Raw genomic sequence first — 12531 nt, 5'->3', positions numbered from 1 at the left:
TTTAAGAAATTAATTTAAATTATTACTGTTTACAAGATGGAGAATAAACCTCACTTGAGCCCAACTTTTTATTCACACAGCTATCACAAACAATAATGAGGACATACATAATCCTTACTTTTGTATCCCATGTGATGAGGTAGCTGAGTGTAGCCACCTCTGTTACAAAAACTACAGTCAACAAATTTTCTTTGTTGACTAAAGAAACTAAAACCACTCATCAGACCTACTGAATCTCTGAAATGGCATTGGTTTTTGTTTTGTATCTGTGGTAGCCCAGCCCTCACATTGGTAAAGGTTCCCTGGAACCATGTGAAGCCTATAGCAGGAGAGTTTGGCCATCAAATGCAGCCATCTCCTCTCATCCTGAAGGATCTCCCACTGTCATCACTGCCTTGGAGTCACCCCTGCACAGCCAAAATTTACCAAAGCTTCTGTGATCTTCCAGGCTGTGTGTTTGAGTGTTTAAAGAATCATTGTGACCACAGAGGCTGCTTTGCCTACGCTGACATTTTGGAACTTGTGGGAGATTGGTCTCTAACAGAAAGTAGTGTTTTAATAAAAAGCCAGTTTTTATTTCTAATTTATGCAATGGGTCCTGGCTGCTGTTCCTATCACCAGGCACTTGCCCAAAGCCGTGCAATGCCAGACAGCAATCCTTGGGATTTTCACACAGAAGTCACGAATGGAGTGTTGGCAAAGAGAGAAGGCTGTGGAAGAAGAGAGGAGAGGGCTTCTACTCTGTGTAGGCAGACAGAGTCACCATGTGGAGAAAGTTGATTTGTTCCAGGGAACAAATTTGGAAAGAAAATGAGGAACAAATTTGGAAAGAAATGTTCCCTCTGCAGCACCAATGCACATGGCAGCATCCCAGATAAGTCATTCTTGCTGCTTTGAGAGCTCATCTTAGAATGCCTATTTAGTAAATTCAGGATTAATGTTGAAACAAAATGTTTCATGCAAGAAGAAAACAGCAAAAGTCATCATCCTGTAAATTGAAAATCAGGCCCACCATTTTAAACCACTAAAATTATTATATTAGCCTCTCAGCAATCAGAACATTATGAAGTAATAGTAATAAGTAGATGTTTAATTTGTGCCATTTCAAAACATTAACTGTATTACCATCTAAAGCAGTGAAATGCTCATGTTGGCTCATTTTTTTAATTCTTAACAATCAAAATATCTGAATTTTTCAAATGCTACTTATAGAAAAATAATACATAACACATAAAGTAATCCAGAAAATTTTATTATCTCTAGACTGCTCTAAAATCTACATTTAAAATAATGAGATTGCTGGAGTTTTAATTTTTTGTTAGAAGTAGCCAGTACAATAAAAAAAGGAGGGCATTACTAAACGTAGCTTTTAAATATACATACACTTTGAATAGAAAGAATGGCACAAAGGGATTTATTTTGACAAAATATCACATGCTCCTGAGAGGAGTGCTGGGTGCACCATCAGGTACTGGATGCTTGGGTGCCTCCAGCCCTGTCTTTACTGGGGTGGGCAGAGATGCTGGGCTCCTCACCTCAAAGACCAGGGACTCCAGGAAGTTCAGTGTCCTGTGGATTCTCTTTGGGCATGGGATATCAAACACATGGAATGCAGCCACCAGTGCTGCCAGAGCCATGGTGCAGTCGTCAAGCTGGGCCAGCTCTTCCCTTTCTATGTACAGGGCAAACTCGCATGAATTCACGTTGAAGGGATTTTTCACTTCCAGCACTGGTGTCGCTGCCTTTACCTAAATTTAAAAAAGGCTATTTCAAATGATGCCGCAACGTTGCTACGATGAACGGGTCAGAGAATGAAGTAAGACTGATAACACTCCTTTGAAGTTAGGTAGTATTTCTGTGAGTATTTCTACTCAAAAGGCAGGCTAATGTCACCTCTTCCCAGAACTAAGCTGAGCCACCAAAAGCCCGGGTGATGTGCACATGCAGGTGATAAAAGGAAGAGAGACCAAGGCTGCTGGTGCTCTGTCTCCTACCTCCTCGTTCACTGCAGCAAACAGACTGGAATCATCTCCAAAGACTTCTGGCAGGAGCAAACATGCAGCAGTCATTTTCATATCTGTCAAAGGCAAGGATTTATACTAAATTACAAATGAAAACTTTCTGGCACTGCAGTATCATCCTGGAAAAACAGATTGCAGTCTATGTAATAGTTAAGAGCTCAGTAGTGGAGCTGTTGTTCAGTCCACTTTGAAGAGTAGTTTGTACCACAGTCAATATTTAGACAACTCAGCTGGCAATGAACATTAGTGCCAAATAATTCATGGGACTCTGCTACTCAATATTACAGTTCAATTTTCCTCACAATAAGTAAGTTGGCCATTGGGTTGCTTTTAGTTGAGCTTGTGAGCTGAGCAGTCTTCCTGCTCTCACTGCCCTTCCCCAAACTTCTCTCTCCCCAGTAAACTGAAGTCCAGGGAGTCCTTTTTCCAGGACTCTGCTTTGAAGGCTATGGCACCAGCTGGTGCTGCAGAACCTCCTGACACCTGGTATCTACTATCCCTCTGACTCAGGTGTTATTGACTATAACATCTTTTTTGCAACTCAGGCTTCTAGTGTTATGTGCTTCACTGAACTTACCTCGCCATGCATTTACTATCTAGGTGCCAGGTCAAGTTGTTTGTGAGAGAAAAACAGAAAAGGAAAGGCCTTGGGACTTTACTAAGGCATGAGTCAAAATCTCTGTGGACATGCTGTATAAGAAAAGGGGAAATTACTTACTATAGAAATCTATAGATTTCCTTGGCCAAAGCTATGAAAAGAAAGTTCATAAAGGCTTTCTGGATTAGACTATTCATTGAAGAATTTTAATCTACCATGAGTGCTTTTGTTTTTAACCTTAGCGAAGGAAATCCCCAGAATTTTAACCTACACTTCCTGCTTCTTTCGAAGCTGACCTGGCAATAAATGGAGTGAAACTGATATGGGACTCACATGTCTTCATATGGTGTGACCTTGGATTGACATCCTGGAATTATTATGCCTGTTCGACAGAAAGTGAGTCTAGGGAGGACTTCTCAGAGAGCTGAGCTTGGGCAGCTGGGCAAGAATGGCAATTCTGAATGACTGCTTGAAGAGTTCTGTCCCTGCAGGACCACACTGCCCGGATTTGTCACTGACTGAAAGAAGCTGAGTGTCAGCAGGTGTTTGCTCCCCACAGCCAGGATACATGGACCTCACCAGAGGCACCAGTCTGTGCCCTTTCTCCTGCACTGTTTGTCTGCAGAGACGAGGTGCCTGAAATGGTTAGTGGGAACTACTTCTTTTATTTTACTGGGGTAAAGATTATAACCATAGAAACTTGACTTGTAAAGGAAATTGCGTCTTTTTTATGGGGCAATTTCTAAAGCAGAAAATTAGTTTTCTGCGGGTATTTTTAGAAAATAATAAGCACTCATATCTAGAAATACATACTTCTGCTCATCTAGCAATACTTATTTTAAGGTAATTACTTACTTTATCAAACCTGCAGTCTTTTATTCAGTGAAAAAAAAGCTTCAATACTTGACTGACTTAATTTTCCTACTAATTTAGTAGCTTTTATTCTCAATGCTTCACCATCACTCTATATTTTCAAAGAAACCGTAACATTTTTGAAATTAGTTTGCAGTATAATTGAAACTAGTTTAGTTACATAAGTAAGAACAATTAGCTACAACAAAACTCTGATATTCAGAGCATAGGAGATTTGTACTGACATTTCAGAACGTCTTCCTCTGTGTGCTGCTTCAGATTTTCTTGCAGCATAATGTTAATTGGATTATTCCTCACCACATACAAGGACAATATGTTTTCTGAATAAATCTCCAAAATCTCGACTGTTTTCTTATGAATGTCCATGTGTGTGAGAAGCTGGAACTCCCTAAAAAGCTAAAAGAAAAACAAGTATTTGGTATTGCAAACCTCAAAACCACAACTGTAAACAATGCATGCACTTTGAAGACAGGATAAAACTAGCTCAGTTAAATAAGATTATAAACTCAAGAGGGTAATGTAATTTTTTTTCAAAGCAGGGAAGGAATGCATCAAGTAACACCAAACAGTGACACTGGTGGTATGTGTGGCACCTTTAACTCAGAATTGAAGTGATGAACGTTTTAAAATGGGATTTCAGTATGAATTAAAGAGAACGTTGCTGATGGATACTTCAGTGAAAATATCCTGTGAAATACACACCTACAGATGTATCACATCTATAACACAGGATTCAATGTTATTATTAAAAATAGCTCTGTTACCTGATAAGGGCATCTTAAGAAAGGAAATAGTCGAAGAACATCTTTTAAAGGTGCCTTATCGCTGATCATCTTTCTCCGTATTTCTATTGTCACATTCATTCTGTTTTCCACTTCTTCCCAGTTCCTCTGAGTTTTCATATATTCTTGATTAAGCCACTTAATATGTAAATCCATTGCACTGCCTTTAAGATGAGCAGGTTCTTCCTACGAAGAAATTAAGGACAGAATTATAAAAAATCAGTCTTTTTATCTGATTATTCATCTTTTTTAGCTCGTGTCATTTGATGTGACCTCTGTGATTTGAGTGTAGTTTAGCTCAGCAGAATGGGCAGTGTGGTTTCAGTTCCAGCTCTCTGAACTCACCCTCATATTCTAAGTTAGACCAAGGTCTGTTTTCATATAAAACTATACCTGTCAGCCAAGTCCCCCAAGCCCAAATTGCATATTTGAGGCTATTCATGAAATTCCTGTTCCTGTGTGTGGTTTGTCTCATTGTGGTTTATTGGAAAGGAGTAGTCAGTTCTAATGACAACTCAGTATTTAGCAATATTAAATCTGTATTACCAAGAGAATTTTAGTATTCTCCTCTTACCCATACGGGTCCTAAAAGCAGGACAACTAACTTTCACATTTATGCAGCTGGAATTTTTACCCCCAAGGACACTAGCTGAACTAAAAACCTAGTAGTGAAAGGCATTATTTGAGCAGTTTGACTGTTAGTGTTTCCAAAAAGTATTTTTGTACGTGAGGAAAGTTAACAACCTTCCTCAAAATTATTGTTATTGTTCCTGATGTAATTTCAAAGCCAGTAATTACTGAGAGGAGGAGTGGCTATCCAAAGCAGTACACCAGCTGGAGTAGCCTGAGCGTGTGTAGCTCATCCATCAGTGGACACAGGGAATTTGCTCACTGAAACAAGCTGAGGGACACAGAGATGCACAGCTGATACAGTTACATCCTCAGGCTGTGTTGCTGCTGGCTTTTGCTGTCTGTATTGTCACTGATGCAGCTGTGATTACACATATGGGCAGCCTGTGGGTCAATGCCAGAGGGAGTTGAGACACTTCAAAATGCCCCCCGGAACATTCCCAACACAGAGCTGTGAAACACACAACATCCCAAACCACTTCGCAGTGCCCTGCATGTGCATATAACTTTCCATTTTAATTAACATCCTTCTTTGAAATCATGCACGTGATATTCCAAGAATGGTTGCACAATGCAGTAAGAAACCTGCCTTTCCTAGTATATATCCATAGCTACCAATAGCCATTATAGGCATCCCAGAAGAAAATTAGATCCGCATGGAGGAGAGATACCTAATGTCCCCCCTGTACAACTCCCTGGCCCTTGCTAGGATTCTGTACTAGCACAGTCTGCACTCTTCCTAATAGGGGATTTCAGTCTTCACTGTGTTACAACAGCAGTGTGTGTTTGTGACCAGCTTGCATAGGCATTCCTGGCCTCTTCCTCAGAGCACAGGAGCAGAGGTGGGGAGACAAGTTAGTACCATATCCTCCCCTACCTGCCTGGGAGAGGTGCTGGCAAAAAGTATAAATGATGAGTATATGGTGAGTTTGTCAAGACTTACTACACTGGGGTCTGTGGACTCCCAATCTTTATATTTAATAGCCTTCAGTCTTTATAGCTATACAGCCTTCAGTAGATTGTTTTTCTCCTTCAATTACTTCTCACGGTCACTTTTCCAACTCTCATAAAATCATGCCTTCCACAAAATCCTACCTTAAATGTGGCAGTTTAACTATATGCTGTCAGAGGAAATGCATTTCTTTGTTTTTCTCCTGCTATTTCTGCTTCCTAATTATCATACTGGATTCAAAACCTATTCACCATCTCCATGCCACTATAGTTTTACAGACATGTCATATTCTGTCCTCAGCCATCCCTTTTCCAGTCAAGACTGTCCTAAGCTATTTAATCATTCCACATATGAAAGCTTGTCCATACTTTCAATAATCCTTATTGAAAGTTACTGTATTTGCAAGTTTTCTAATTTCACTGTAGTTTTTATGAAATAGGTGCAATATAACTTAAAAGTACTTCTTGAGATATACTGGGGCACCACAGGGGCATACAGTGGAATAATGCATTGCCTTTCGTTCCTTTCTTAAATAATTCTGTGTCATAAAGTTCTTTTTGTTGTTGTTTTCTTTTTCTGTTTTGACTGCTGCTTAGCATTGTGCCAGATATTCTTTAGCCTAGTACAAAAATAGCATTTGTGAATGGTACTAATAAGCTAAGAGCCCACCACTATCAGTGTTGTTAGGACTGGGTTTTCTCCTTGTCCTTTATTTTCCATCTATCAGAACTGAATTTTATCTGCTGGGTTTCCCCACCCTGGGATGGGGTCCTTATGCAATTCTTCAGTCTTTGCCTTTAGTATCCTTGGTAGCATCACAAAAGGTAATCTGCCAACTAGTCTACTTTTCTCATGTTATTTAGAAATATATTGAACCGCTTAAACTAAGCTTTCATAATCTTTTCCACTGCAAATCCCAACCATTTCTGCAGAGCCTTGTTTGTTCTATCTTATAACTCTTTATCCATTCAAGGACCTTCCTGTTTATCTCCTCAGATTATATCCTCTAAGAGCCTTTCAAATGCATGTGCTAAAATCTCTTCTGAATTTAAAGTAAACTATATCAGCTGGATTGCCTGTGTCCTCAGGGCTGTTGAATACTTCAAAGAACTAATGAATTTGTGAAGAATTAGGTCTATTTACCAAAATTTTGTTGATTCCTTCCTAATGTGTTAATCTCTTGGGTCTGCATTAGAGTTCTGGCCAGTTTGGCCAGTGAAAAGAGATGGTTTCTTGGTCCATATGTTCTCTAGCTCTCTCTTGAAACTCTAGAAACTGGCATGAAATTAGTTACCTCCAATTATCTAATATGAGAAAAAATGTACATCCCAATTAAAAGATTACCTGTTTTATCCTTGGACACCACTGAAAATTTTGTGCAAGTTCTTGATCCTGAAAATGTGTTACTGCTCATTTTAGTGAATTATTCTGTCCTCTTTAGTGACATGCATGTCTTGAGATAGATGCCCTGAAGAATGCCTATGGAAAATGGTCCCAGTAATGTGATCATTTGAACTCACCTACTGAGAATGCTTGCAAATCTATCTCATTTTTCTGGTATGGCTTTATATTCTGCCAGCCACCCTGGACCTAGGGAATGCACCTTGAGCACTCCTGTCCCTCAGCAGCATCAGGCTTCTTGCTTCTCACCCTGGGTGAGAAAACCTCTATAACCCATGTAGAAAAGGCAGAAAGCCACAAAAAAGAATTCTGTGTAAATGTCCATCAGATCGCTCAGAGTCATCAGAGTTTTGTTTTGCTGCTGGTATGTCATCCCTGCAAGCTTCCTGCATCGGCCTTTGATGGTTTCTGGTATGAAATTTATATTGGTTACTAGTATGAATACCATCCCAGTATTCACATATTCACAGCTGGGTCATTCAGCTATTCCTTAACCTGCCAACTTGCCCTAAGCTGGACAGGCTGTCCCTTGCTTCACTGTGACCAGTGCACAGAACCAAGGGATGACCCATTCTTGTCAGTCTCAAGATACCCGCATTTTCTCACACACACAAACTTGGGCAGTTGTTAGGGCTTTTAAAATTACATTTATGTTTTTATGCTGTGCAAGAGCTAACTTGAAGCCTCTGACTCCAAAGAGCCCTTTCACCACTGGTTTCTCCTGTGGGTCTGCTTTCAGGCCTCCTGCCCATAAAGCAGGAACTTCCCCAGCCAGCTGATGTGGAACATGGTGGCTCATTCCCTGAGGGCCTGTCACCTTCAGTGTCTTACTTGCAGAGACAAGAAAGCAAAACAACTCAACCCAGTGTGCTGCAACCACAGACTGACTGACTGGGTTGCTTAGAAACAAACACGAGAAGAAGTTGTGACCTTTACACCAGCTTCTCTCCAGCCCCCTTGTCAAGGCAAACACTGCTTGATTTGATGGACTTTCCCTGTGGTCAGCTCTGTCCCTGAGAGCTAGTTTAGCTGATGATATTATTAATTAGCTAAAAGAGACCATTTGACATTTTCATCAGTGGTAATGGCAAGCCATTGCAATAGAAATATGGCAGCAGCATAAGGAAGAATTGCTGTCGTAGCTATTTATTAGGGGGGAAAAACAGCAATGGAAGCCCAAACTTTGTAGTGTAAATCACCTATTACCTGGGAGAAGTCAGTGTTAGAATTGGTTGCCTTGCAGTGTTCATCCTGCTTAAAGCAATGACTATCATAATCTTTTCAACCTCTTTGACTGTGAATAAGTTGGCTTTTAAGGCAAGTGGAAAGGGGAGAGGTGCTTTCTTCTGGTGGAAATAAGTTATCTCAGTGGGACACCCATTTGATTGGAGAATGATTCCAAATATAATTTAAAATATTTTATAGTTAACTTTAACATTGCAGGAGGAATCTGCGTTTGGGAAGCTGGTTGCTGAACTGGTTTATCAGCCCACCAATTCTTTATTCAGGGAGGACTCTAGATCCTCTCCACTTCAACCATCACAGTGAGAAAGCCAGCTACAGCACAGCAATATTCCAGTAAAACTTGACCATAAGGTTAAAGCTCAATTATTTTGATAATGTGCAAAACCAATCCTATCTAGACCAAAGCTGGAATCTCGTCTCAATGCCTGAAGAAGCCACAGCTAACAGTTCAGCATGTATACCACACAGAACTAAAAAATAGCCTCATTAAATAAGGAATCTTTCTTCTTGAGGTCACCAGACCCCTCTGGCCAGATTTTCAGTTGTGTCACCAGTAACATCCATCTCAGTTGCAACAATAAGAATGTTAATTGGTGATATTTAATTATTTTTGTCTTGTTTAGCAATGCACATGCTTAGTCTATAAGGTAAAGGGTTACCTTTCTTTTTAAACAAAAAAAAATTGATTAAAAATAAATATTTCTGGAACAAACAAAAATTTATTTTGCAGTCTTTAAATAAGAAGCTGCCTTATAATCACAAGCTTATGAGAAGTGCAGCAGAACAGAGAAAAAGGCAAAAGGATGTGGAAAGGAAGTTAATGTAGAGGATATCCAGTACCTGTCAGAGTAACCTAGCCCTAGCTTGCAGGATGGTCCTGCCAAGGCTCCTACTCACTCTGCTGGATTCACTCTCAAAGGTGACAGCAGCAGGGAACTCATCCCTTGTTGCCCATGCCCATAAACACTCTTGACTCTTTGGCATCTCAGGTATCTGTGACTGGAGACTCTAAGTCTGGGAGGCACACAGGTTGTACGGCTCTTTGCCTACACTCCAGATGCCTTTTGAGTGTGACTCCCCACCTTCTATTCACAGTTCTACTTGGAACCATGTACAAGCAGACTGTGTTAAGATGCTCACATTAAAACAAGAAAACATACCAACAAAAAACTACTAGACTCCAAATTCCAAATTCCTCCCATCTCCTGAAGCAAGAGGATAGTCACTTGATTGGAGGCGGATTTCTAAATAAAGGCCTGATTCCTAAATGCCCTTCTGATACATCTTGGTACTTCCCAAGATACAAGATTGTATTAGCACCTTCTTGAAAAAAGCCCCAGCTAGCAGGGCGCCTTTATGAAACAGTGTCACAGCCAAGGCAGTGAAACTGCAGTTTGTGAGGAGGGAGGGAGCAATTCTTCTGCATGATGTGATCTCCAAGGTCTAAGCTCTCAGTTACTGTTGAAAGCCAGCATCATAAATTGTAAAGGACACGAATGTTAACACAAAACATGACTGCCTAATCAAAGAGTGATGAAAGTGCCTCTGGTGTGGACAGCAGACAACTCTTTGCTCTTTATATGGGTTTAGACCAGTTCCTGAATGGTAAATGCAGCCTCATTGTTGCTAAGGACAAAGATAGAGATCTCTTTTTGATGAATACCAACAGGACCTACTGGCTCCTCAGTTTGAGAGAGTTAATTCAGACAGGAGCAGTGGAGTTAAAGAGGTGTATATGAGGACATTACTGCATGCTGTCAGTCTGCTCACTGCTAACCAGTGATCCAGGTTCCTCACCTGGGATGCTCTGGAAATGTTTCTTTGAGGCAACTCCTTTGGATGGAGACTAATCTGCTCGCTAGAAAGCAATGTAGAAAACATGTGATGGTAATGAAACTCATCTCCTGGAACAGCAGTGCTGTGCAGGCAGGTTCAGTGGGATCAGCACTGAATGGGAAGTCCTTTAAAACCATACACTAGGACTGGGATGCTGATGGGTTGCTACAGCCTCTGTCTTTCATTATTATTGCTCTTGTCAGCTTCCAGCAGCTGCTAATAATATTTCCTTTGAAAAACACATTTCAAATTTTCCTTGCTAGATGCCAATGCATGTTCCAAGTCATGCTATTGCATTGATGTTGCCGGCAGTTCTTGGTTGCTGGGTCTACCTGCATTAGTTAGCATCAACACTCAATGTATTTACACAAGAAAGCCTGATGATAGTTAGGACTTTTGTTTGGAATAATCTTTTCCATTAATTGGCTTTTATAACTTCTTCAGGGTGAGAAGCAACTTTCACAGTTACTTAAACGAGCATAATCTCTGTGTCTTGATATTTGAATACTGAAAAGTGGGTCTTGCTATTCTGGACCTCATACAGACACAAGGCATGATAAAAGCACAGTGTGTAGACCAGTTTTTTTGCTACCACTGTTGTAAGGGACAGCCCTTTTTTCTGTGGTGACAACCAGGGTCATTGAAATGACATTTACTATGATGAACACTGAGCTGTTTTATATCAGGAGGAGTGATCAAAACAGGCAATGAGAGAAAGTGAAGGTCTGCTCAAAAAAACCCCCAAACACTGGAGACTGATCTGGAACAAGTATGACTCTAAAAAGGCAGGCTGTAAACTGGGCACTGCTCAAGGCCCATCTTCTCATCCTGGATGGTGGGAGAGAACTGAGAAGACATCAAAACCATGCCTCACCCCTCACATCCAAACACAGCGCACAAAGACATGAAACAGCATGGACAGCCTGCTTCCAAGCAAAATGAGTGTGTAACCATCAGCAGGATCCACACTGACTTGTACTCCAATGAGATGCTTAATTAAGGCAGGCTTTGCTTTAATTACACATAATTGCCTTTTTGAGCCAGGCAGGCAACTTCGGAACTAGATTTATGTGCCAGTGCTAACCAAAAACTTTCAAAGTCACGTAAGTCAGCCTATTTCTGACCACAACAATTGCTTTCTGATTTTGTAAGCTGCACAAGCAAAATTACAGAAATCCGTTTTCCTCTACCAAGGAACAACCTGTGCTTGACAATTTAACTCACAGAACAATGAAGACACTGGCTGACACAAATAAGAAGGTGAAGTGCAAGATGTATGCTGGGGATTTGTGTTTAAAGCTTTTGCTTTGACTTAAAAGCATTTCAAAATATTAACTAAGCAACACTACACGCTCAAAGTTTGATGTATGCACATCAAAGTTTTAGTGGAAAAATCACATTACAACAGTTCAGTACAGCCATTGAAAGATCATTTAAATATGCATGCTTACATTCCAGCTGTGCAAACATTCAAACCCCTTATGTGGAGACCATCAATCTTAGAGGGAAAGGTGCTATCACCCCTGTTTCATTGGGACATGGCATTCTCAGCAGAGATGGTACCTAATGCTCTGCCTGCCAATAGTGCCATAAGACTGAGCCAAGAGAATTTCAGCATATTGTACACAAGCTGTTCATCCTCTGAGAATTTTACAGACATTTAGCTCTCCTTTTCCCTTGCTGTTGCCTTATTTTTCTCATTCCTCCCTTTTTCTCCAGCCATCATTTTCCAAGTCCTATTCTTTCTAGAGCCCTTGAAATCTTGTTTCAAGTTTCTGACTCCTGCAGTGGCATAATATCATTGACAAACATGATGTTAGTTATCACTAAAGAAAGGCACATCCCTAGGAAATGTCTACCTTGCCTAATTTACCTAATCTGAGATAAAAGAGACTCCATCTCAGGGTAGACTTCACTCAGTCCTCACTCCTCCTTTCATCAGAAAAGACAGTTTCCAGATAAAAACAACAGGGTAAATTTCTTGTACTGCATGACACCACCAAAGCGAGCACAAATGGTGCACCTCCTTGGCCAGGGGTCTTCTCTGCTTTTTAGTCCTCCTGGCACAGAATTTGCACGTTCACCAGTTTCAAAATTCCTGCTTATCTTCCCTGTACAGGAATATCAATAGATGTCCAACTTCAAGAGTTAAAGTTTCTGCAGAATCCTTCTGCTTCTCCCAGTCAAAGTTCT

General features: G+C 40.5%; 1 protein-coding gene across 1 annotated transcript in view; it reads right to left on the bottom strand.

Annotated features, from left to right (window-relative positions):
- Nucleotides 1-1430: 1430 nt before the first annotated feature.
- Nucleotides 1431-12531, bottom strand: part of SAMD3 (sterile alpha motif domain containing 3) — a 35760-nt gene continuing 24659 nt past the window's right edge. Inside the window, exons 7-10 of the mRNA XM_059468900.1 lie at nt 4257-4460; nt 3717-3888; nt 1995-2077; nt 1431-1748 (exon numbers count right to left, since the gene is read on the bottom strand). Of these exons, the coding sequence (XP_059324883.1) occupies nt 1431-1748; nt 1995-2077; nt 3717-3888; nt 4257-4460 (777 nt within the window). The remainder of the gene's footprint in view (nt 1749-1994; nt 2078-3716; nt 3889-4256; nt 4461-12531) is intronic.

The sequence above is a fragment of the Ammospiza nelsoni genome, chromosome 3 (assembly GCF_027579445.1).
Source record: "Ammospiza nelsoni isolate bAmmNel1 chromosome 3, bAmmNel1.pri, whole genome shotgun sequence".
In the NCBI taxonomy this organism is placed as follows: domain Eukaryota; kingdom Metazoa; phylum Chordata; class Aves; order Passeriformes; family Passerellidae; genus Ammospiza; species Ammospiza nelsoni.
Note: the sequence above shows the minus strand (reverse complement) of the source record. Positions and strands in the feature narration are given on the sequence as shown.